General features: G+C 38.3%; 3 protein-coding genes across 3 annotated transcripts; 2 read left to right on the top strand and 1 right to left on the bottom strand.

Annotated features, from left to right (window-relative positions):
- The first annotated feature begins 445 nt into the window (after nt 1-445).
- katna1 (katanin p60 (ATPase containing) subunit A 1) lies at nt 446-7,702 on the top strand. The gene is made up of 11 exons (XM_058072724.1): nt 446-610; nt 1,908-2,070; nt 2,137-2,276; nt 3,450-3,642; nt 3,820-3,935; nt 4,564-4,669; nt 5,146-5,304; nt 5,381-5,507; nt 5,571-5,705; nt 6,774-6,900; nt 7,127-7,702. Exons 2-11 carry the CDS (start codon nt 1,909-1,911, stop codon nt 7,323-7,325), a joined length of 1,464 nt encoding a protein of 487 aa, XP_057928707.1. The 5' UTR covers nt 446-610; nt 1,908; the 3' UTR covers nt 7,326-7,702.
- A 683-nt stretch (nt 7,703-8,385) lies between these two features.
- ginm1 (glycoprotein integral membrane 1) lies at nt 8,386-13,883 on the bottom strand. The gene is made up of 8 exons (XM_058072777.1): nt 13,721-13,883; nt 12,484-12,546; nt 12,294-12,393; nt 12,063-12,214; nt 11,617-11,776; nt 10,737-10,966; nt 10,048-10,211; nt 8,386-9,962 (listed from the first exon to the last, which is right to left on the bottom strand). Exons 1-8 carry the CDS (start codon nt 13,793-13,795, stop codon nt 9,860-9,862), a joined length of 1,047 nt encoding a protein of 348 aa, XP_057928760.1. The 5' UTR covers nt 13,796-13,883; the 3' UTR covers nt 8,386-9,859.
- Nucleotides 13,452-19,984, top strand: ppil4 (peptidylprolyl isomerase (cyclophilin)-like 4). Its single transcript, XM_058072739.1, has 13 exons — nt 13,452-13,993; nt 14,193-14,260; nt 14,467-14,531; nt 14,708-14,825; nt 14,901-15,043; nt 15,123-15,219; nt 16,070-16,186; nt 16,261-16,385; nt 16,464-16,530; nt 17,308-17,419; nt 17,512-17,608; nt 17,721-17,856; nt 18,487-19,984. The coding sequence occupies exons 1-13, from the start codon at nt 13,864-13,866 to the stop codon at nt 18,667-18,669; spliced, it is 1,458 nt and encodes a 485-aa protein (XP_057928722.1). The 5' UTR covers nt 13,452-13,863; the 3' UTR covers nt 18,670-19,984.
- The last annotated feature ends 341 nt before the right edge of the window (nt 19,985-20,325 follow it).

The following is a 20,325-nucleotide window of genomic DNA, read 5'->3' on the forward strand; positions in this document are numbered from 1 at the left end:
CATACATATGGACAACTTGAGACTTAAATTGATAATATGTATGTATTTATCTGTACTGTACAGACTGATCTCAAAACCTAAACCAGGAAAATGCAACACATTGACCTATAAATGTTGTTACAATATTGCATTATCGTGTTTTGGTACACAAATTAGCAGTATAGTATCGTCCCGTATGGTATCGCACACTTTTAGGTAGTTTATTTTGAAAATCATACCCGGATAAATAAGGCTGGTTTTCTGAACTCACTTCCGGTTGTCAAACGTATTCAACAACATCATTTCTCTTTACAAAATAACAATACAGCTACTAACTTGGTTGCGTTATAGAACAGAATATCAACCATACTGGTGTGTTTGATTGATTATTAACTGTCATTGCAGCTTCAGCGTTCCCGGCATGTGATCACGTGACGAGCTAAGGCGGTACGGATGCCTTGCAGCTCTCCCGGAAGCGGCGCTGTAGTTAACTTCCGTGTAGTCTATCACAACTGGACTCTATGTGGACCAGATAAGTGTGTTTTTTTTAACGTCATCGCGTATTTAAACTGCTGCAGCGGAACTCGTCACATCTGCGGCTGCCATAATTCTACGTGGGCTCATTTAAAAAGTTGAGTATTTTGTTTGTATGTATTTGAATATAATGTTTGAGTATCATGTTTGTTCTGTTTCGAGCGGTATAAACTTAGTTGGACGTGAAAACCTGAAAAACAGCGGTATGACTGAATTCTTAAAAACAACAAAGCGTCGTCGAAAGTGTTAAAATACATGTACTTGTTCGGACTCGAACGTGTACATGTGAGACGTTTTGCCAGAAACATCTCGTACTTTCTCTTTCAAACAGCGACTAACTCCCGTCAAACACACAAGGGTGTCCAAAGTATGGCCAGCGAGTCATTATGGGCACGTGGCTTGTTTTTAATAGACGCTCGCACGTTGATATTTTGTAAAGCAACACATGTAGATATGCAAAGAAGTTATATATATTTCAAGTATCATTTTTCCCTCAATTTTGCTGTTATTTTTTCTTTCTTCTTCTTATAAGACAACTTTATTACCATAATATTATACTTTATTCATTTATTAATTTATTTAACATTTTCATCCACCCTAATTTTCAACAACAACTTTATTTTGTTTTGTTTTTCATATTAGGAGTATTATGTTTTTAATATGTCAACGCTATGCTAGTAAAATGCCATTTTCCCTCATAATATTCTGAGTTTATTATTGTAAAATTGTCACTTTTTTCTCTTAATATTTTTAGCTTAGTCTTATAAAATTACAGCTTTTTCATTTCTGTTGGTTTTTTTTCTCGTTTTATGACTTTTAACCTTTTTCACATAACCTTTTCCGCAACCAAAATTTCCAAAACTTTATTCATTGTACATGTGTTAAGATTTTGGGAAGCATGAAATTCAAAGAAATACGGTTGGAATAGGTGCAGATACTGGAAGAACTAGATAGCTTTGTGTGCTGGTTATCCTGTGTAGCTGCTATGTAGGAGTCCACAACTCAATATTTATATGTGTGTGTGTGTATATATGTATATCAATAATTAGCATAATAGGTCCCTTTTAATATTTTGATTTTATTCTTGTAAAATTACTGCAGATTTTCAATTTTAGCTGTTGTTGTTTTTATTTTTCTTGTTAAATTACATATTTAGAATGCATTCCAGGCTGCGCTTTGTACGCCCCTGGTCTACATAGAAGTGTTGTTTACATTGGCGTATATGTTTTCCAAACCTCTGTAATACTTTGAGGCCTTTTGTGAAGGATCATGGAAATCCTGTTCTTTCCTGATCCGGATTAACTCCCACACTTAAGTTTATAAAAGAGGTGGTGCTAGAAGTTTTGTGCTGTGTTTTGTCCTAAAGTATAACTCTTTGCGTTCACAATTTACAGTATGAGTTTACGTGAGATCAACGAGAACGTGAAATTGGCCCGTGAATACGCTCTGCTGGGAAACTACAACTCCGCAAGTGTTCTCTACCAAGGCTTGCTGGAACAAATCAATAAGTATGTGTACACCACACGAGACGGCGGTCTTCAGCAGAGATGGCAGAAGGTAAAATGTGGATCACATGGGATCCTCTCAGATTTGATGCTGATTCTGACCTTTCTGTCTCTCCAGTTGTGGCAGGAATTGAGTGAGGAGAACAGACAGGTTCAGATGATCGTGGGCACCCTGGAGAGCTTTCGTCTAGACGCGGCACCCGCTAAACCAATTGACCCGTATGATTGGGAAGTACGGCCTGTGCACGTTGAACCCAGGTATGGAAGCTGCAGGATAGTTTTACGCTTTGCAAAGACTGTGCAGTGATTTATACAAGCATAGATTAAAGACTGTGTTGAATGTGCTCTTTGTGTGTGGGTTGTTGACCTAGATTAGTAAACTAGAGTCCCTGTTGTGAGTTTGATCTTTTTAATGGTCTGAGTTAAATTGTAAAACACATTTGTTTTCGTTATTTTCCCTTTCACTTGTGCCTGTATCTTATTCATTCTGTCCCCTCGCATTATTTACATTTACATTACATTAAAAGAAAAACATTAACGAGAAAAGCAAAGCTAACATGCTAACACCAGCATGCTAACACCTAGCATGAATAGTGATGTCATAGTAGTAGTAACGTTTAGACGGTATAAGTGACTAGCTATGAAAATGGCTAAAAATGGTACTATGCTAATGTTAGCATGCTAACACCTAGCATGAATAAGGATATCATAATAGTAGTAACGGTTTAGACAGTAAAAATGACTAGCTATGAAAATGGCTAAAAATGGTACTATGCTAATGTTAGCATGCTAACACCTAGCATGAATAAGGATATCATAATAGTAGTAACGGTTTAGACAGTATGAATGAGTAGCTATGAAAATGGCTAAAAATGGTACTATGCTAATGTTAGCATGCTAGCAATGCTAACACCCAGCATGAATAAGGATATCATAATAGTAGTAACGGTTTAGACCTAACGCCTAGCATGAATAAGGATATCATAATAGTAGTAACGGTTAAGACAGTATAAATGACTAGCTATAAAAATGACTAAAAACGGTATTACGCTAATGTTAGCATGCTAGCAATGCTAACACCCAGCATGAATAAGGATATCATAATAATAGTAACGGTTTAGACAGTATAAATGACTAGCTATGAAAATGGCTAAAAATGGTACTATGCTAATATAAGCATGCTAGCAATGCTAACACCCAGCATGAATAAGGATATTACAATAGTAGTAACAGTTTAGACAGTATAAATGACTAGCTATGAAAATGGCTAAAAAATTGTACTCTGCTAATGTTAGCATGCTAGCAATGCTAACACCCAGCATGAATAAGGATATCATAATAGTAGTAACGGTTTAGACAGTATAAATGGCTAAAAATGGTACTATGCCAGCCGGCTAGTCGTTGATGGAGTACCTTCCCCTCATTTTACAGACACCCAAGCCCCATCAGGCCAGCTGCAAACCCTTATAAAGACAACAAACCTCCCAACAACCGCCTCAGTGCGGCAGTGAGGGCCCAGCAAAGACATTCACCCCGAGGGGCCAACGGGGACAGAAACAAACCCACCAAGGGCAAAGAGAAAAAGGAAACAAAAGAGGCTGCTGGCAAAGCAAAGGGAGACAAGGTGACGTTTTTACTTAAAACAATGCTCCTTTGGTCGAGGGGGGGGGTATCTATAAGTTTCTATTCACCCTGTAAAAAAAACACCAAAATAATAATAATACTTGCAAGGGTCTGAGCTCCCCTAAGCTGTATTAGTTGTTCACGTTTACCGTTTTTCTTCTGCTGTTTGGTGTCCTAGAGCAAAGGAGAAGGACAGGAAAAGGAAGTGAAAAAGTTTGATGGGGCAGGATATGACAAAGACCTCGTGGAGGCCCTGGAGAGAGATATCATATCTCAGAATCCAAACATTAAATGGTATGTGTTCATCTGTTTTGCTTTCTGCTGCTTGTTATCCGCATTTTATTAGAATGTGTCTGGGATACTTGTGACTGATTTACCTTGGGGGTCATTATCATTATTATTGTTGTTGTTGTTATCATTATCATTAACCTTACTATTATTATCATTACTATTACTACTACCATTACTATTACTACTACCATTACTATTACTACTGTGTCTGGGATACTTGTGACTGACTTACCTTGGGGGTCATTATTAATATTATTATTGTTGTTGTTATTATCATTATCATTACTATTATTATCATTAACCATATTATTATTATCATTACTATTACTACTACCATTACTATTACTACTACCATTACTATTACTACTACTATTACTACTGTGCTGGGATACTTGTGACTGATTTACCTTGGGGGTCATTATTATTATTATTATCATTACTATTATTACTACTATTACTACTATTACTATTATTACTACTACTACTATTACTACTACTAGTACTACTATTACTACTGTGCTGGGATACTTGTGACTGATTTACCTTGGGGGTCATTATTATTATTATTATTATTATCATTACTATTATTATTATCATTACTATTATTATTATCATTACTATTATTTTTTAGGGATGACATTGCAGACCTGGGCGATGCTAAAAAACTCCTGAAAGAAGCGGTGGTGCTGCCAATGTGGATGCCAGCCTTTTTCAAAGGCATACGAAGACCGTGGAAGGTATTTGGAGACGACAATACAAAGTGTTGCTTTTGTGTACGCCAGGGGTGTCCAAACTTTGGTGGCCAGCCAATCACAGGGTCGCGGGGGTGCTGGAGCCTATCCCAGCTGTCTTCAGGCGAGAGGCTGGGTACACCCTGGACTGGTGGCCAGCCAATCACAGGGCACATATAGACAAACAACCATTCACACTCACATTCATACCTATGGACAATTTGGAGTGGCCAATTAACCTAGCATGTTTTTGGAATGTGGGAGGAAACCGGAGTACCCGGAGAAAACCCACGCATGCACGGGGAGAACATGCAAACTCCACACAGAGATAGTTATATTATATTAATATATAATTATAATATTATATATAATAATATTTTGAATGATATATTTATAAATGTGCCACTGGCTGCCCCTTTATGTAATAATAAATGTAATGTATGGCATGTTACTGACTGGGGGAAATATACGTCTGTTCTTAGGGAGTGCTCATGGTGGGACCTCCCGGCACAGGGAAAACCCTTTTAGCCAAAGCGGTGGCCACCGAATGCAGGACCACATTTTTCAACGTCTCCTCCTCGACTCTGTCCTCCAAGTACCGAGGAGAGTCGGAGAAATTAGTGCGGCTGCTTTTTGAAATGGTAAGACTTTGTTTTTCAAATGTTTGGATGTCGGGTTGGGTATGGTGTAGCTAATATCAGACATCTCCTCGTGCAGGCACGCTTTTACGCTCCCACCACCATCTTCATCGATGAGATAGACTCCATGTGCAGTCGAAGGGGAACCTCCGAGGAGCACGAGGCCAGTCGGAGGGTCAAGGCGGAGCTCCTGGTGCAGATGGACGGTACAAACAGTTGCCTTAACGCTCGATGTTAACAGGTTTTAAATGCGAATTCCCTCCACGCAGGCGTGGGATGCGTGTCGGAAAGCGATGACCCTTCCAAGATGGTGATGGTGCTGGCCGCCACCAACTTCCCGTGGGACATAGATGAGGCTCTGAGAAGACGTCTGGAAAAGAGGATCTACATTCCCTTGCCCTCTGGTACATCTCTTCTTCTTCTTCTTCATGGTCCTGCATGTATCACCCCCCCCCCCCTTAGCTCCACATTCCTATTATTCCCAATCAAGCTTTTAGCGCATGTACTTTTTCCTAATCAGCCCCGGTAATCCTAATGGAATTACTGCCTGCTTCTTAAGGGGCCACCGGTCAGTCAGGCGGCCATTTAAGGAGGCACCCTAGGAAGGGTTCCCCTTTTTGGATGTTGTCCATTGTGCTAATTATTCATTTCATGAAGTGCAAATTTTTTTAATTAAATAAAAAATATAATACAAACATTTAATTAACAATAATAATAATAAAATGAATATCAATAATAATATAAATTAAATTTATAATAAAATAAATACGCTAATAATAATCACAATATAAGTAATAACAATAATCATAGTAATCATAAAAATAACATAATAATCATAATATAAATAATAATAACAATAACAATAGAATTGATAATATTAAAACTAATAATAATAATATAAATAATAATAATAACAATATAATTGATAATAATAGAACTAATAATAATAGAATTAATAATCATCATAATCATGATAATATTGATGATAATAATCATCATCATCATAATGATAATAGTGATGATAATAATAATAATAGAATTAATGATAACAATAGAATGAATAATCATCATAATCATGAAAATGATAATAGTGATGATAATAATAATAATCATGAAAATAATAGTGATGATAATAATAATAATCATGATAATGACAATATTGATGATAATGATAATAGTGATGATAATAATAATCATGATAATTATAATAGTGATGATAATGATAATAATAATAGAATTAATGATAATAATATAATTAATAATTATCATAATCATAATAGTGATTATGATAATAATAATCATCATCATCATCATGAAAATGATAATGTGATGATAATGATAACAATCATGATAATTATAATAGTGATGATAATAATAATAGTGATGATAACAATAATAATCATGATAATTAATAATAATAATAATGATGCAGGGCGTAGACCTATCAGTGCAAACCATCCTTGTGCTTCCAGGCAAAGGACGGGTGGAGCTGCTAAGGATTAACCTGAAGGAGTTGGAGCTGGCCGATGACGTGGACTTGGACAAGATCGCCCAGCAGATGGAAGGATACTCGGGAGCGGACATCACAAACGTCTGCAGGTCAGACCACGTCCGCGTACGATAATTTAGTCCGACATACCAGCTACAACACGGATTACAACAGTCAAGACATACACCGTTTTAACTAGGGGTGGCGCCATTACGCTTATCCATGTTCGATTCCGTTGTGTGTGTGTATATGCCGATCTGCGCTAGTTGCTGGCTATCGCTTGCAAATTGAAAAGTGTTTATAAAATAATCAGCTGTTTATTCTTTCATACCGCAGGGACGCTTCGCTGATGGCCATGAGGCGACGAATTGAAGGCCTCACGCCGGAGGAAATCCGTAACATCTCCCGGGACGAGATGCACATGCCCACGACCATGGAGGATTTCGAAGCGGCCCTGAAGAAAGTTTCCAAGTCGGTGTCTGCAGCCGATCTGGAGAAGTACGAAAAGTGGATTGAGGAGTTTGGCTCCTGTTAAAGGTGCCAAACCCGATTTTTAAAAATCAGTTACAGAACAAAATAGTGCAAAGGAAAAATAAGCCAATCAGCTCATGGTTGTTTTACGGTCAAAGAAGTGACTAGCATGGCGTTCCTGTGCCTTCATATTCGCCTTCAATCTTGGATCTATCAAACACTAAAAGGTCAATCTTGACATTGTTTTTATAAGAACTTATGTAATATCTATGCCAATTCTATTATATAGAACTATATTTCTATAAATAAAGTCACTATATTTAAAGAACACTGTTTTTTTTTTTACGTTTTTGTTAAGTAGATTACATCCTGAAAACAAAAATTTGACAATTTCAAATATGAATACTAATCGGCAGTCGTGTGGTGCGCTTTGTGGGTTTGATGATCGCAATCATTTGTAATATTTTGACTAAAAATGAATTAATTTCCTGATCAAATAAAACCAAAAATGAGGCAGCATGTGGCCAATAATATGTTGCCGAAGCATTTTTTAAATTATTATTTTTTGATTATGCAGAAGCATTTTTGTTTATTTTTTTGATTATGCAGAAGCATTTCTTTGTTTATTATTATTATTTTTTTGATTATGCGGAAGCGTTTATTATTATTATTTGATTATGCAGAAGCATTTCTTTATTATTATTCTTTTTTGATTATGCAGAAGCATTTTTTTGTTTATTTTATTATGCAGAAGCATTTCTTTATTATTTTTTTATTATGCAGAAGCGTTTATTATTTTTATTTTTTTTTATTTTGCAGAAGCATTTCTTTATCATTTTTTATTATGCAGAAGCATTTCTTTATTATTCTTTTTTGATTATGCAGAAGTGTTTCTTTGTTTATTATTATTTTTATTTTTTGATTATGCAGAAGCGTTTATTATTTTTATTTTTTTTATTATGCAGAAGCTTTTTTTTGTTTATTTATTTATTTTTGATTATGCAGAAGCATTTCTAATACACCATGACTTTCTGCAGCGAAGTCTTAAAATAAGAAACAACCCCACCAGTCCTCCAAAAGTGTTCAGTGTGTTTTATGCTAGAAAAATCAAGACAGCGACTGGGTCCAGCTGTAACCAATGAAATTTATGCACACGTTTTGATATTTCATGGGTCAAACAGCATTCAAACAGAAATGTCGGTCATCTTAGTGCACGTGTCTTCCGGGCATATTTACATCATCGGTACAAAAAGTAGCAAATCAATGTAGAATTCCACATCCAGGGAGCTTATCTTGTAGAAACAACAGTTTGAGTACACATGCAGTACATCATGCTTGGCGTAGCTAAAGTGGATGTACCCTCAAGATGTACAGAACTGCATTTGAAAGAAGTACCCGTGAGTACGTGCACATGCTCTCAGCGCTACAGTGGGTATGAATCGAGAGCGTCGTTCACATGCATGGAGCTAATAAGACGTTTTATCACACTGCTTTAAGAAAGGTGATGTACATTTTGGTACTTCATTAGAGTGTAGTACTGATACCCCGATTTGGGTCTGTGCAAAAAATACCTGGTAAGCTAAGCAAGGATACGTCATGAAAAATGAAAGTATGCCATGTAGATACTGTCTGGAGAGAAAAAACTGCATCTGTGCTTTGTGATACAGGTGAAAAATCCTACTTATTGTATTAACTTTGCCAAAATATTCAACTTTTTTTTTTTAATTGACATAGTTTTCCTCCATTTCTGCATGCAAGCATCTTTTCTTGATTGCGGTTAATTGGTTCAATTTTCCTGTGAAGCAGGATTCCTTATTGATAGATGGAATATTTTTATAGTTATGGAGCATAAAAAAACCTGTTTACGACCTTCCACAAATATCATTAGAGCCCTCTAGGCATGAAATAACACCCCTATAGCGGCCTTTCCACTCCTATTACCCAATATAGTAGACATAAGAGAAAATAAGACATAATATAGACTCACACTTCCTGTTTCTATACAGTATTTATGTGGTATCTGATCAATTTAGGCTAAAAACATGGAAAATTTGCTTAAATATGCTTTTTTTTACTAATAGTCGGCCACAAAAATGCAATGATTAATATTTTGGAAAAATCTAAAAAAAAACTATTTCTGAATTGCTGAAGCAATCCAGATTAATACCGCCATGCCTTTACTGTGAAGTTTACTTTGCACTGAGCAGGAAGTGACTGTGTGCAGGTTTTAATGCTGTGTAACTAGACAGTAGTTATACGTATGGCGACAATAATGAAGTTAGTGATGCTACAATACATGTCAACATTTTGTGTCGACATAAGCGGTCGAGCGTGTATGTCCACGTCGACTTAAGCGTGCACGGGGCGGACCGGGTCTTGACGCGAGCGCCCCTCACTTGAATGGGTTGAAAAAAAAAAAAAAACATGGCCGTGTTCCAGATGGAAATGATCATGGATAATATGTTAGGTGAGGTGTATATGCCAAAGAGTGCCAATGAGTGCCAACATGCCGCTTTAAAGCTATGTGCTCGGGTGGCTAGCTACAGACAGCGTTGGTGTTGACGCAAACAAAACAGTAATAAGACAAAAAAAAAGTCTTCATTCAAGGCTTTTTCTCTCATCGTCTTCTTCTACGCCCTCCAGCAGAGTGTGCTTCTCATCCTCTGGCACCGCACTCAAAGAATTGAGGCGAAAAATGTGCCTGAGGGGGGGGGAGGAGGTGACTTATTATAACGTGTCACTGTTTATCGGTATTTCACTACGTGTGTGTGCTAAATAGTGCTTACTTTTGTTCACACACTGGGAAGAACAAGTCCAGTATTTTGACAATGACCGCCGATCCCGCCACGCCGATGACGACCACCCACATGACCAGGAAGAAGAGGGGCAGCGACTCGGAGCAGAAGTGTCGGAGACGCTCCCTGAAGTCGTCCACCCAGCGGCATATGGCCTGTGGTCAAAATGTGCGGACATATTTGGTCATGGTCGGTTTTTAAAGAACGATCCCAAAGAGCCGAAATGTCCTGAATGAGTTTGTATTGGCTATGAAATGTGGGAGTATCACTAAGTCATCATTCAACATGAGGAGAATTGCTAAAATACATCACTGAAAATATCAGTTCCCAACTAAAAAATATTTTTTTGTGGGAAAAGCTACATTTCAAGCATAATTTTCTCTCATCAAAAAAAAAGACTTTGTTTCTGCCTTTCTCCGTTCTTTAGTAATCAGCAGTAGAACATATGCACTACGTTTCAGGAAAATATCAGTTCCCAACTAAAAACTATTTTTTTTTGTGGGAAAAGCTACATTTCAAGCATAATTTTCTCTCACAAAAAAAGTTTGTTTCTGTCTTTCTTCGTTCTTTAGTAATCAGCAGTAGAACATATGTACGTTTCAGGAAAATATCAGTTCCCAACTAAAAACAATTTGTGGGAAAAGCTACGTTTATAGCAAGCCAGAGTTCGATTTACTCACCGAATAGGACAGGAATTCTTTGGGTGACGTCTCCATTGGAATCTGGTCATGCTGCTCATGTTGGTCCATATCTGAGTCTTCTGTTTCTTCATATCTTACCTCATTCAAGACATCTGGGTCCATGCGGAGTGGAGTCTCCGGGAGTTTTCCCGGAGCTGCAAATTCTTCTTGCGTCGTCTCCGACTGTTTAAGAGGGTACTGGCTGGTCGTCTGGGACATCATTTGCTCTTCTGAGGATTCAAATTCAGTATAAAATCATTTGATGTTCATAAGGAACTGCAGTAAACAAAAGTAGAATTTTACAATCTTACTTATTGTGTGGAAATATGGGCTAATAACTATAAAAGCAATCTTCACTCGTTGAATGTACTGCAAAAAAGGTCAGTAAGGATAATTCATAACGCCGCCTACAGAGAACATACTAACTCCTTATTTCTAAAATCACAAATACTTCAACTTGCTGATATAGTTCATCTTCAAACAGCTAAAATAATGCATAAGGCTAAAAATAAGCAATTAGCTAAAAATGTCATCCAATACTTCTCTACAAGAGAGGAGAAATATGATCTCAGGGAAGAAGTACATTTGAAACACTTCTATGCTAGGACTACGTTATGCTAGCCATAGCATTTCAGTATGTGGAATCAAACCGAGTACTTCGGTACGAGGTACATTATTTAAAAAAAAACTTAAACTGTATTATGGAAAGCAGGAAGTGAACAAATGTAACAGTTACTGATTGTAAAAGTACCACATGGAGGGGTAGGATTTAATAAGCTTTGCTTCTTCCTACTCCTTTTGGACATGTGGAACTGGGAACTGATTATGGGATGCATTCAATTGTAATCTGATGCATGTTCAAATGAAATAAAACCATTACCTTTTTTATGATTGGTTGGATCTGTGACGACCACGTCGTTTTCTCTGGAAGCCCTGAAGATCTCGCTGTGTCCGATGGGGTAAATGTTGGTAAATTGTGCCAGCTTCTGGAAATCTGGGCTCATCAGTATTTTCACCTCACACATATCAGGCTGCTGCACCTGCACAACACAAACGCACAAACGTTTTGTATGTTTTGATGCTTTTCTCCGGTTTCCTCCCACATTCCAAAAACATGCTAGGTTAATTGGCGACTCCAAATTGTCCATAGGTATGAATGTGAGTGTGAATGGTTGTTTGTCTATATGTGCCCTGTGATTGGCTGGCCACCACTCCGGTGTGTACCCCGCCCTTTTGTATTTTGCCATACTAGTGTGAAGTACGCAAGCGTAAGTCAACAAATATGTGAATTGCAGCCAAACAACATGTTTAGAAAAATTTGTTTACCATTTTGCCCTCCAACTGGATGACTTCACTGAACACCTGCAGAGCCACCACTTCCTCTGCGTCACCGTACAGCCGGTTCTGAGTCACCATCACCCGGGTGACAGTAGATACCAAGTCGCCGCCTCCATAGTCGCTTCCATTTGTACTGTCCACTGACAAAAACACATTATTTCCTTTAGGAGTATTACAAATGAAGAAAAAAAAAGCATAATTTCATTGCAAAATACTCACAAAGAAGTGCTTGGCAGTTTAATCTGGTCACCGCTGACAGCTCAACGGGGATATTGTTTACCAATACTTGCTCTTCGCCAATTGTCAGGTTTAAATTGATCTAAAAACATATAGAAAGAATCGCTTTGAAGTTTCTCAGATTCGTCATGTACGATAAAACCACAATAAATCCATAAATGGGATACTGTACCTGCAAGTTATAAGGCTCCTGTGTATCTGGTGTCCCGGCTATCACGTTAATCAGGATATTTTCCTACAATTATCAAGAGAATAACAGTCAGATTTCTTTTCTTGGTTTTAAATTTCAAGTAACTTTTTTTAATATACTGTATATACAAAATGCAGTTTCCTATTATTAGTCAAAGGTATGCCTATTTAAGAGAAAAATATGTATTTTTGGCCCAAATTAAAATATAAAAATGACTAAATGAACTAAAACACAGTAAGGCATTCAAAAAATGGTGGTCACAAAGTGTCAGTAACGTTATATTATCCTGGAAGTACTTTCCAGAAACAGTAAGTAAACCAGAATAGGGAACTCTCCCAATGCTAACGTGTATAAGTCTTTATTATGACTTATTTTCCTCTTATTATGTGTACCATATTGAGTAATACAAGTGTAAAGGTGACTGTAGGGGTGTTATTTAATGTCTACGGGGCTCTAATAATGTTAAAAATCATATTTAGGTCATTGGCAGGTTTTCTATGCTATAATATTGTTATAGAATCATATTTAGGCAATTGGTAGGTTTTCTATGCTCTGCAAAAATGTTGCATTCGTAAATAAGGAACCCTATTTGGCGGAAATTCACTTATCACTGTCAGATCTGGAAACAAATTAACTTAAATCCATTATCATCATCGATGATGCTCATACGATATTGATCTTTATTGACCAATAATAACAAAGTTTACCTACTTGTCCTTTTCTTCGGGTTTCTAGGGTTCAAGGGAGTCCCTTCCCCTTTTGTTACGTAGCCAAGATGGCGACTATTGAGGGCACTCACATCCGGGCACTGACAGTGCACTGCATTTTTAGCCTACTTTTCAGTGTGAACGCACCTGCGCACTCAAGAGAGTACGGAAGTGCGCGAATTGAGACAACATTCCACACTGTTAAGTCCCGATTTAGTCAAATGACATAATAGCTTTACTCGAGTCAAGCTTTTTCGTGTTTACCTTTTGTTAAACATTGTTTCACAGTGGTGTTTGGCAGACTTTTGATACTGACGCAGATGTGTTAATAGCTTCCATACACTTCATTCTTATTCACGCTGAACGATAGAACGTAAGCATCAGCACATCCCCACAAAATTAAGCCATAAAATACGTTTGCACGAAGTGCTAGCTTAAGTAAGCTAACACAGTAACATCAGTGGTATCTATTTTATGGCGTTCAAAACGTCAATAGCCACGGTGAGTCTTACCGTAGTCAGCGTTGTCTCTGTAAGCGTTATTGAGGCAAAAAGTACATACATAACAAAAACAGTTGACGTTGCCATTTTGTAATTCTGAGTCACCTACAACAGTTAGCAAGTAACCTACACACAAAAACATTGATAAGAAATGCATGCGCATGCGCGTGAAACTGACAAACTGGCGTCCTATCGCGAGATCAACAAACGTCGGCATGGCGGTCCTCCTTGAAACGACGTTGGGCGATATTGTGATTGATCTATTCACGGAAGAGAGGCCGAAAAGTAAGAACGCTGCAGTCGGACTTTAGTTAAGTTAATTATGGTGACAGAATGTTAACAGGAAGCTCCACCAGCTTTAGGAATACCTACATGCTAGCTGTAGCTGTTAGCTTGCTAGCTTCTTTGTAGCTAAATAATGTGACGTACAAAAACGTTACATGCATGTCACACTAACCCCGTTTTGTTTTTGTTTTTTTTACAGCTTGCCTCAACTTTCTGAAATTATGCAAGATAAAATACTACAACTACTGTCTTATCCACAATGTACAGGTAAGTCAGTACCATGAGTCATATTGTTGCCCATATATTAATTTCTCAGTGGTGGCAAGCCACTGATACATTTGAACCGCCACAGAAATATAGTGATTTTTTTTTTCACAACGAGACCGATCCATTTTATTTTCATTGGGGTGCTTTGGTCTTTTTTGTTTATTTTATGTAAAAGCTCTTGACATTCCCTGTTCCCATTTTTACAGAGAGACTTCATCGTCCAAACAGGTGACCCCACTGGTACAGGACGTGGTGGAGAATCAATCTATTGGTGAGTGCTTTTCATCAATATACAGTAATTCCTACTTTATCGCTGTTAATTGGTTCCAGACCTGACCGTGACATGTGAATGACCCCAAAGTAGGATTCCTTAGTTATAAATGGAATCTTTTCATAATTGGAACATAGAAAAAACATTGTCAGCAATGCCCTTTCTTGTGTCGTTAGCAAATTGTACGGGGACCAGGCCTGTTATTTTGATGCAGAGAAAGCACCACGTATTAAACACAGAAAAAAGGGGACAGTGTCCATGGTTAACAATGGGAGTGACCAGCACGGTTCACAGGTGAGTACTGATGTAAAAAAAAAAAAACTGTCAGTGATTAAATGCTTAATCTGTGTTTAAAATTCGTCTTTCTAGTTCCTTATTACCGCTGCAGAGAACCTGGACTACCTGGATGGCGTCCATACTGTTTTTGGTGAGGTTTCGGAGGGTTTGGACGTCTTGGCTAAAATCAATGAGACTTTTGTCGATACAGACTTTGTCCCGTTTCAGGATATCAGGTGTGTTGGGATTTTGATTTAAATGAAGCATTTGTTTAACACAAAGCTTTACAATAAAAATAAAACTATGTCACTTCAGGATAAACCACACAGTTATCCTTGATGACCCGTTTGACGACCCTCCCGATCTACCAGTGCCCGATCGATCCCCTGATCCCACCCTTGAGCAGCTAGATGTGAGTACACGTTGTCTGCTTTGTGCCTTGTAAAGTAATGTAAATTCATACATTTGCATAATTGGCATTGATGCAAAACTCTGGCTTAAAAAAAAGGGAGTGTCACATCTTTCTGTGTGCAGTACAAATATAATTGTGGCGGGATACCACAAGTATGCAAACACTGTAACAAGATCTTGCTAGACTAAAATGTGACAGTATTTCTCTTTGAGAGGAAAGTCATTGACAATTTATTAGAAACTTAAAGGTTAAGTGGGTGTCTTGTTTCATTAATAATGGTACGGTAGCGACCACAATGCCGCTTCATAAAGCACATCATAAGTAGGAGAGAATCTGTGTTGACAATTTAGCTACATGGTCGCTGTATACTGCATAGCGAGTAGGCATGCACAATTAAAGTGGGAAAACATGAATACATTTCTGGGGATCACAATAGATGAAAATATGAGCTGGAAACCTCATATTACAAATATACAACATAAGGTGGCCAGAAATATTTCAATATTGAACAAAGCAAAAATTTGTTCTTAATCAGAAATCACTCCACACTATTTATTGCTCTCTGGTTCTACCATATCTTACTTAGTGTGGAAATATGGGCTAATAACTATAAAAGCAATCTTCACTCGCTAAATGTACTGCAAAAAAGGCCAGTAAGGATAATTCATAATGCCGCCTACAGAGAACATACTAACTCCTTATTTCTAAAATGACAAATACTTCAACTTGCTGATATAGTTCATCTTCAAACAGCTAAAATAATGCATAAGGCTAAAAATAACCAATTAGCTAAAAATGTCATCCAATACTTCTGTATTTATATATCATATTTTATTGAATGTGATTGCAGAGTGGCCGTATCGGAGCAGATGAAGTCATAGATGATGCAGACGGGAAAGCAGCTGAGGAAGTGGAGGAGAGGCTAAATGCAAAAGAAGCCAAAACTCGAGCTATCCTCCTGGAGATGGTGAGAAAGCCCTCAAACCCTCAAGTGACGTCACCAAGCCTGCTTCCTTATGCGTGTGTGTGTGGTTCTTCTAGGTGGGCGACCTCCCCGATGCAGACATAAAGCCTCCAGAGAATGTGCTGTTTGTATGCAAACTGAACCCGGTCACCACCGACGAAGACCTGGAAATCATCTTTTCCCGCTTCGGACACATTAAAAGGTTAAGTAGAGTTATGGAAAAGTTGTTGTTGTCATGCTTTTCCTGTTGCTCTAACATGCTGATTTTGGTTTGGTGCAGCTGTGAGATCATTCGAGACTGGAAAAGCGGAGACTCCCTCTGCTATGCTTTCATTGAATTTGAAAAGGTGAGTTGGATATCCACACCCAGGGGGTGTGACGCTGACTATTAAGGCTGTGATTGGCCGGCTTGTAGTGCATTATACAGGCCACATCAAGAAACGCCTTCTCCAGTATTATAGTTGCAAAGTAATGGTCATGGTTTTATTTCATTTGAACATGCATCAGATTACAATTGAATGCATCCCATAATCAGTTCCCAGGTCCACATGTCCAAAAGGAGTAGGAAGAAGCAAAGCTTATTAAATCCTACCCCTCCATCTGGTACTTTTACAATCAGTAACTGTTACATTTGTTCACTTCCTGCTTTCCATAATACAGTTTAAGTTTTTTTTGTTTTTTTTTTTAATAATGTACCTCGTACAGAAGTACTCGGTGATATGCCAATGCCATAATGGGTACCATAGTAAGTGTCAATATAGTGATATATATAGCACATCATGACTGGTTCAAGACTCTTCATCCTTGTATTTAGCAAACATCAACTGCTTGTATTGTTTCTTGAATTGGCTCATCGTTGTGCATTGTTTGATTTCCTTACTCAATCCATTCCATAGTTTGATTCCACATACTGAAATGCTATGGCTTTTTATTAGTATGTTCTCTGTAGGCGACATTATGAATTATCCTTACTGACCTTTTTTGCAGTACATTTAGCGAGTGAAGTTTCTGGATGAAACAACTAATGTGAGATTGTTTTCCCAACTGTTCATCCTCGTGCTGTTCTCCTTGTTGGTCATTTGTATCCCCCCCCCACCCCCCCCGCCCACCCGTTGTCTTGACAGCAAGAAGACTGCGAAAAGGCCTATTTCAAAATGGACAACGTGCTCATCGACGACAGACGCATTCATGTAGACTTCAGCCAGTCGGTGGCAAAGATCCAATGGAAAGGAAAAGGTCATCTCGACGCACGGGCGACGCGGCCTTGTTAGCCATGTGAATGTTTTGTACTAAGCAACTATCGTCCTCTTCCTCCTTGTGTGCTTTAGGTGGGAAGTACACCAAGGAGGACTTCAAGGCCTATGAGAATGACTTGGAGAAGCGATCCAAATTGGCGCTGAAGGATCAAGTAAAGCCCAAACAAGAGTATCCTCACATTTATGACCTAGTGTACATGTACTACAGTACGGGGTGGTTTTGTCCCAAATCTACTGCAGTACCGTGAAGTGCTCTCATCTTTACTTAACCCTTCGTAAAGTTCCAGATATGATCTGCTCATGGAGGAGGAAGCGACAGGCCATCGACGCTCTGAGAAAAAACACAAAGACAAGAGACATCATCATCACAGTCATTCAGATGATGAGGAAGAGACAAGGAAGTCCAAAAAACACAAAGTATGGGGACTATAAAGACTGCATGTTTGTCACACTTGTAAATGTTTCAGCTCATTTTGAATATTAGTCAATGACAACACAATTTTTAACCCTCCTCTTGTGTTGGGGTCGGCAGCGACCTGTTTTACATTTTAATACATAAAGAAAATCACATAACATTTGTTTATAGCATTAAGGCTTTTTGACTTTGTCAGGAAACTCAATTTTATTTCAACAAAATAAAACAAAAAAAATCATTTTTACTACATTTTAAAATGGTCCCCCCCCCCCCCCCCCAAACCTAATAACTGGTTGGGCCACACTTAGCAGCAGCAACAACTGCAAACAAGCATTTGTGATAGGTTGCACTCAATCTCTTTACAACCTTTTGCAGAATTGTTGTCATTCAGTCACACTAGAGGGTTTTCTAGCATGAAGGGGATAATCAAGATGTTTTCTGGCATTATGGTGGTTTTGGTCTTGGAACTCGCGCACATTATCATGTCTTTTGTGAATGAGGGCGAACACGACGCACCAAATCTCATTTATTTGTGGTGGGCTGGCATGAATGAACGTATGTATGGTAACACTGCACTGCAACGAGTCCCTCTCTCTCTCTCACTCATCATCCATCTTCTCCCACCTTTCCAGGACAGCGAGGACAGCCGACGAGACAGGAAAACCGTCCGCCAGCGCTCACGCTCCAGAGACCGAGACCACAAGCACAAGTCTTCGGACAAATATCGTAGAGATAGCCGAGACAGAGGTCGCAGAAGTCGCAGCCACTCGCCCAGGAAGTCCAAGACGGACAAAGATAGAAGCAGATACAGGTGAAGGACGTGTTGTCCACATTTGATAGCATCAAGACATCAATTCCACTCTCTTAGCTGCTTGTCATGCTTTTTCTAGAACACACACTTTATTTTTTTTAACCCAAAAAATATTGGAACATCAGGCCATTGCCTCCAAGGAACCAAAAATGAAAGACAACGCTGAAACTCATCTAAACATGCCTGCATGCAACTTACTTTGTGCACTTGGGTCACTCATGCTGGGACAGGAGGGCACCTTCCCACGAAGGTGGAAACATTCCAGTGTACTGTTTAGTTGACAGTGTAGTATCCTTAATAAAGTAGTCTGTAAAGGAATAATATGAAATTTTAGTATCTCTGACCATCTGGCATTAGCCTTCATGTGATGTGAAAGTACTGAAAGCTAAAATCTTGCCTGGGCGATAGTCAGTTATGCAAGTGTACATGCATACAGTGTACAACGGGGGTCTCAAACTCGATTTACCTGGGGGCCCTCGGAGCTAGGTTCTGGGTGAAGCCGGGCCGCATCAGGTTTTCAAAAAAAAAACGCATTTATTAAAAACTGGAAAAAAATCCATTAAAAACTATCTTCAATGCTTTTGCTTCTGTTATATCCTACACTTCTTCAGTACTTTGGTTTCGGTTTTCCACACCAAAATATCTGATAAAACATTCTACTGTTCTCAAATATCTTAATTTTTATTTTTCTATACACAAAATAAGATAAAATAATAAACAAATTAAGAATAAAGACAATAAATCAATCAATCAGTAATAAATAAGTAAAATAATACAACAGCAAATAAGAAAAACGTAAGAAACCACATACAGTTGGTCGAGAAATTATTTTTTTCAGATTCAAATGTACAGTATTAAGTTATTTAACCTTTAACATGAGCATTAATGAAACTTAATAATTTGACCCAATTAGCAAGTTAGCATCGCACTCAGTTCCATCTGGGAGCAGCGTCATAACTTTAACAATGCTTTATCTTGACGTGTATTTTCTGTTTTATTCCAAATCATTTCCTGCATGTATTTGTACCCAGCATCATAAGCCTTTAGCTTCATTGCTAATCCAAAGCAAAACAGGGTGGGGTAACAGGGTAAGGTAACAGTATGGGCGAGGCAAAATCATGTTAATTGTATCCGGTGTGCACAAAGCTTTAAGGTGTCATTTCAACATTAAACTTTGGTATCAAGGTGGGGGCCTCAATCTAGCGTCTCATGGGCCGCAAGTTTGAGACCCCTGGTGTACAACATGCACTGTTAAACAGAGCCGTGTTGACATATTCCTAGTCTGGTAACACACACAGCCAATAAAGCTGATGCTTGCCAAGTTAAAGGGGACCTATTGTGCTTTTCTTTGTGATATTAAATTGTTCTTTGTGATGTCACAGAGGAGTGGGCTTCCTTATGGGCGTGGCTATAGGCCAGATACCCTCTATGCCAAGCTCTGCTTCTGTGTTGACGTTACTAGCAATGGCTCGTAAAAAGTGTTTCTTCGGATGTAAGGGAAAGCCACATTTGTTTACAATTCCCAAAGACGCCACCATCAGGCACAAGTGGTTGGAGTTCCTGATTCCCTACCAGCAAAAGAAATGTATTTTGATCTGTCAGCGGCATTTCACAATGGACTGTTTCGGGAACATGGGCCAGTACGCAGCTGGACTAGCTG

This window comes from Doryrhamphus excisus, chromosome 1 (genome assembly GCF_030265055.1).
Source record: "Doryrhamphus excisus isolate RoL2022-K1 chromosome 1, RoL_Dexc_1.0, whole genome shotgun sequence".
Classification (NCBI taxonomy): Eukaryota; Metazoa; Chordata; class Actinopteri; order Syngnathiformes; family Syngnathidae; genus Doryrhamphus; species Doryrhamphus excisus.

Coding starts and splice junctions, on each gene's coding strand:
- katna1 (XM_058072724.1), top strand. CDS start 1,909: ATGAGTTTACGTGAGATCAACGAGAACGTGAAATTGGCCCGTGAATAC. Junction 5,305..5,380: donor TGCGGCTGCTTTTTGAAATG/GTAAGACTTTGT, acceptor CTCCTCGTGCAG/GCACGCTTTTACGCTCCCAC. Junction 5,508..5,570: donor GCTCCTGGTGCAGATGGACG/GTACAAACAGTT, acceptor CCCTCCACGCAG/GCGTGGGATGCGTGTCGGAA.
- ginm1 (XM_058072777.1), bottom strand. CDS start 13,795: ATGGCAACGTCAACTGTTTTTGTTATGTATGTACTTTTTGCCTCAATA. Junction 12,547..13,720: donor CAGAGACAACGCTGACTACG/GTAAGACTCACC, acceptor TGATAATTGTAG/GAAAATATCCTGATTAACGT. Junction 12,215..12,293: donor AAACTGCCAAGCACTTCTTT/GTGAGTATTTTG, acceptor TGTTTTTGTCAG/TGGACAGTACAAATGGAAGC.
- ppil4 (XM_058072739.1), top strand. CDS start 13,864: ATGCGCATGCGCGTGAAACTGACAAACTGGCGTCCTATCGCGAGATCA. Junction 15,044..15,122: donor GTCCCGTTTCAGGATATCAG/GTGTGTTGGGAT, acceptor ATGTCACTTCAG/GATAAACCACACAGTTATCC. Junction 16,531..17,307: donor CTTTCATTGAATTTGAAAAG/GTGAGTTGGATA, acceptor TTGTCTTGACAG/CAAGAAGACTGCGAAAAGGC.